General features: G+C 37.0%; 1 protein-coding gene across 1 annotated transcript in view; it reads left to right on the forward strand.

Annotated features, from left to right (window-relative positions):
* LOC118321062 (C-type lectin domain family 18 member A-like) overlaps positions 1-2,241 on the forward strand; it is a 10,421-nt gene extending 8,180 nt beyond the window's left edge. Inside the window, exons 11-12 of the mRNA XM_035652247.1 lie at positions 360-451; positions 2,075-2,241. Coding sequence (XP_035508140.1) covers positions 360-451; positions 2,075-2,112 — 130 coding nt within the window. The 3' untranslated portion in view covers positions 2,113-2,241. The remainder of the gene's footprint in view (positions 1-359; positions 452-2,074) is intronic.
* The last annotated feature ends 448 nt before the right edge of the window (positions 2,242-2,689 follow it).

A 2,689-nucleotide genomic window follows, 5' to 3' on the forward strand; every position in this document is an offset into this window, starting at 1 on the left:
TATCTATCTATCTATCTAAACTACTATTATATCTGTTAGTAATAACTAGTTTTATTATAAACTATAAAACTAGTTGTTCTATCAGTAATAACTAGTTTTAATCATGCTGTCATGTATAAATGAAATAGTATTGTCAGATTTCTATATCAGAGACTAAATTTACTTGGTTATATTTGTTACATCTGTGTTTGTTTGCCTTGTGAGTTACTATAGTCCTCTAGTTCCTCTGCTTCATGCCGCTTTATCAAAACTTCAAACAAAAGAAAACTGGTCCAATGTTTTTTTGCCTTCATCTTCACTGTAAACCTTTTTCAATCGGCAGCTCAAAAAATACTTTCTCCTTTTCTTTCTCTGTCTAGCTTTGGAAACTGTGTAGAGATGCAGGCATTAAGTGCCTTTAACTGGAACGACCAGCGCTGTAAAACACAGAACCGATACATTTGTCTACATGGTAAGGCTCCTTCCGGGTGAGGGTGGTTGAAAGGGTTGAGGGGGCAAATGTTTTGTACAAATGATCACATATCTCATATTTCTCCAATGCAAAAAAGCACCAAAAGACCTCCATTTCCTTTGTACGATACTGATACTGTGAGCAAACAACTCTTGTCTTGTCTTGTTTCACCTCCAGCATGGCTACCCAACTGATTTTTAAATTGAAATTTTTTAGCATTTTAATGCATTCATTAGAGATGACAGTGGAGAGATTACCAGGAATGTTGTGGTATGTGCTTAACCCTGAAGCTAAGTAGGCGTCCATCAACTCCTGAGATAAATATGTGGATGATTACTGGAAATGGTTATTCAAGGTTTTATTCTTTTTTATGGGAGCAATAAGACTCAGACAGAAAGTAATTGAGAGAGCCAGAAAACTAAAACAGTGAACTAAAAGTGTCTAAAATCTGCAATCTGTAGACCCAGGTGGTCAGTTTAGCACTACATGCAAGCCTTTCACATTACATTTTGTATTTGTTTGGGCTGTAGAATGGCTGTTTTCTTTTTTTTCAAATTTAAAATTGACGGCTCTTTGGAATTATTATTGTCACTCCCGCTACCTGCTGCGCTCTACTGTGTCCAGACATTTAGTATTACCTCTTTCCCAGCCTCTGTCACTGATAACCACTGCAGGGTGTAGTGTAAAATGTTAATCCAGTAAGAATGATGTGAACACAACACTGAAATCTCTGTGTGATCCTGCCTACACATTTAAACATGGCACTCAGTCTAAATCAATGGCACTTTGAACGATCAATATACGTCAGCTCCACAAAGGCCCGCAGTGTTTAGACACACACACCACTTACATTGATTATAAGGAATGAGATGGTGGCAGATGTTTAGTTTTGCCCACTTGATTGTGTCTTTGCAAGTGGTTGCTGCTAGTATTGATCAGTCATAGCTGAAAGAGTGATCCACTCTGAATGTGGTCAACGTTGCTAGGACAATGTTTTTACAGCCTGCTTTTTTAAGACCTTAATGTCTTTGTAGTTTGTGTTAAATGGGACTAGCAGATCAGGATAAAGAGAGGGCTTGAGGCGGCAGTAGTTAAGCCACAGCAGTATAGAGGACGATAACAAAGCTAAACATATGTGAATATTATTTGTCATTTTACCACCCTTCATCTCAAAGTAAAAGCAAAATTTCACTGAAGCAACAAAGAGTGAAATGCATCAATTTAGCTGATTAAAAGCATACAGCTCCCTCCATCCCATCAGAGTAATTTCCAGTCTTCTTTGCTGTGTTTTAATTGGTAATAAAATGATAAGTGGATATCACACAGCCTGAGGCAGACACTAAGCTATGTTACTCCGGAGTAATGTCTGTGAATATGTGTGTGTGTGTGTGTGGGTTTTATGCGTGAAAAGTCTACACTTTTGTCTCTTATGTCATATTTTGCATTATTAAGTTCACAGTCACGTTTGAGTAAAACTGAAGGATTACTAGGGATTTATGACACAAACCACATTTTTTCTGCACACTTAACTGTTTTTCCTTTTTTACAATGTGCTCAACATTTCAAATAATGTACATATTTGAATTATTTCTGTAATATGTGTGTGTGTGTGTGTTTTCACAGCTGCAGAGCACATTGCCCAATGGGAGGATGGCAGGTGACCTGGATTTCTCAAAGGGGTGAAACTAGGTGTGCAGTACATGTCACATGGTGGTTGGGACATTGGTCACTTGTTGGCATATGTTATATCAATCATTATACATGTACCAGTGCAGTTTAGATGTACTGCATCTACCGTACATGTTTAAATGTTTACTGTAAATGTTTTATCATCAAATGGATGTATGTTACTTAGAAAATGCATCGTTTAATTCTTTGCATACTGTATAACTCTTTATGTCCTCTATCTTCTGCCGTCATACAACCTTGAAATGGATTTGGTCTGCCATCATTAAACAATGCTTCAGTTCTCTGCTTGAAAATGCTGCTCGGAGAAATAAGGAGAAAGAAAAGAAGACTTTTTATATGATGGTAGGTTGCCTTATACCCACTTCATTTGTCAAAGACCAGAGGGGACAGGACAAATAACACAACATTAAACCAAAGATATATATATATATATATTGTATAAGTAAAAGCAACAGTGCTCCATGGTGCACTGATATGCGCAAACATACAGTATATTCAAGATTCAGATTCAAGAAGCTTTATTTATCCAGAGGGAAATTACTGTGCAAC

The sequence above is a fragment of the Morone saxatilis genome, unplaced genomic scaffold (genome assembly GCF_004916995.1).
Source record: "Morone saxatilis isolate NCDOM2014 unplaced genomic scaffold, NCSU_SB_2.0 Contig11, whole genome shotgun sequence".
Classification (NCBI taxonomy): domain Eukaryota; kingdom Metazoa; phylum Chordata; class Actinopteri; family Moronidae; genus Morone; species Morone saxatilis.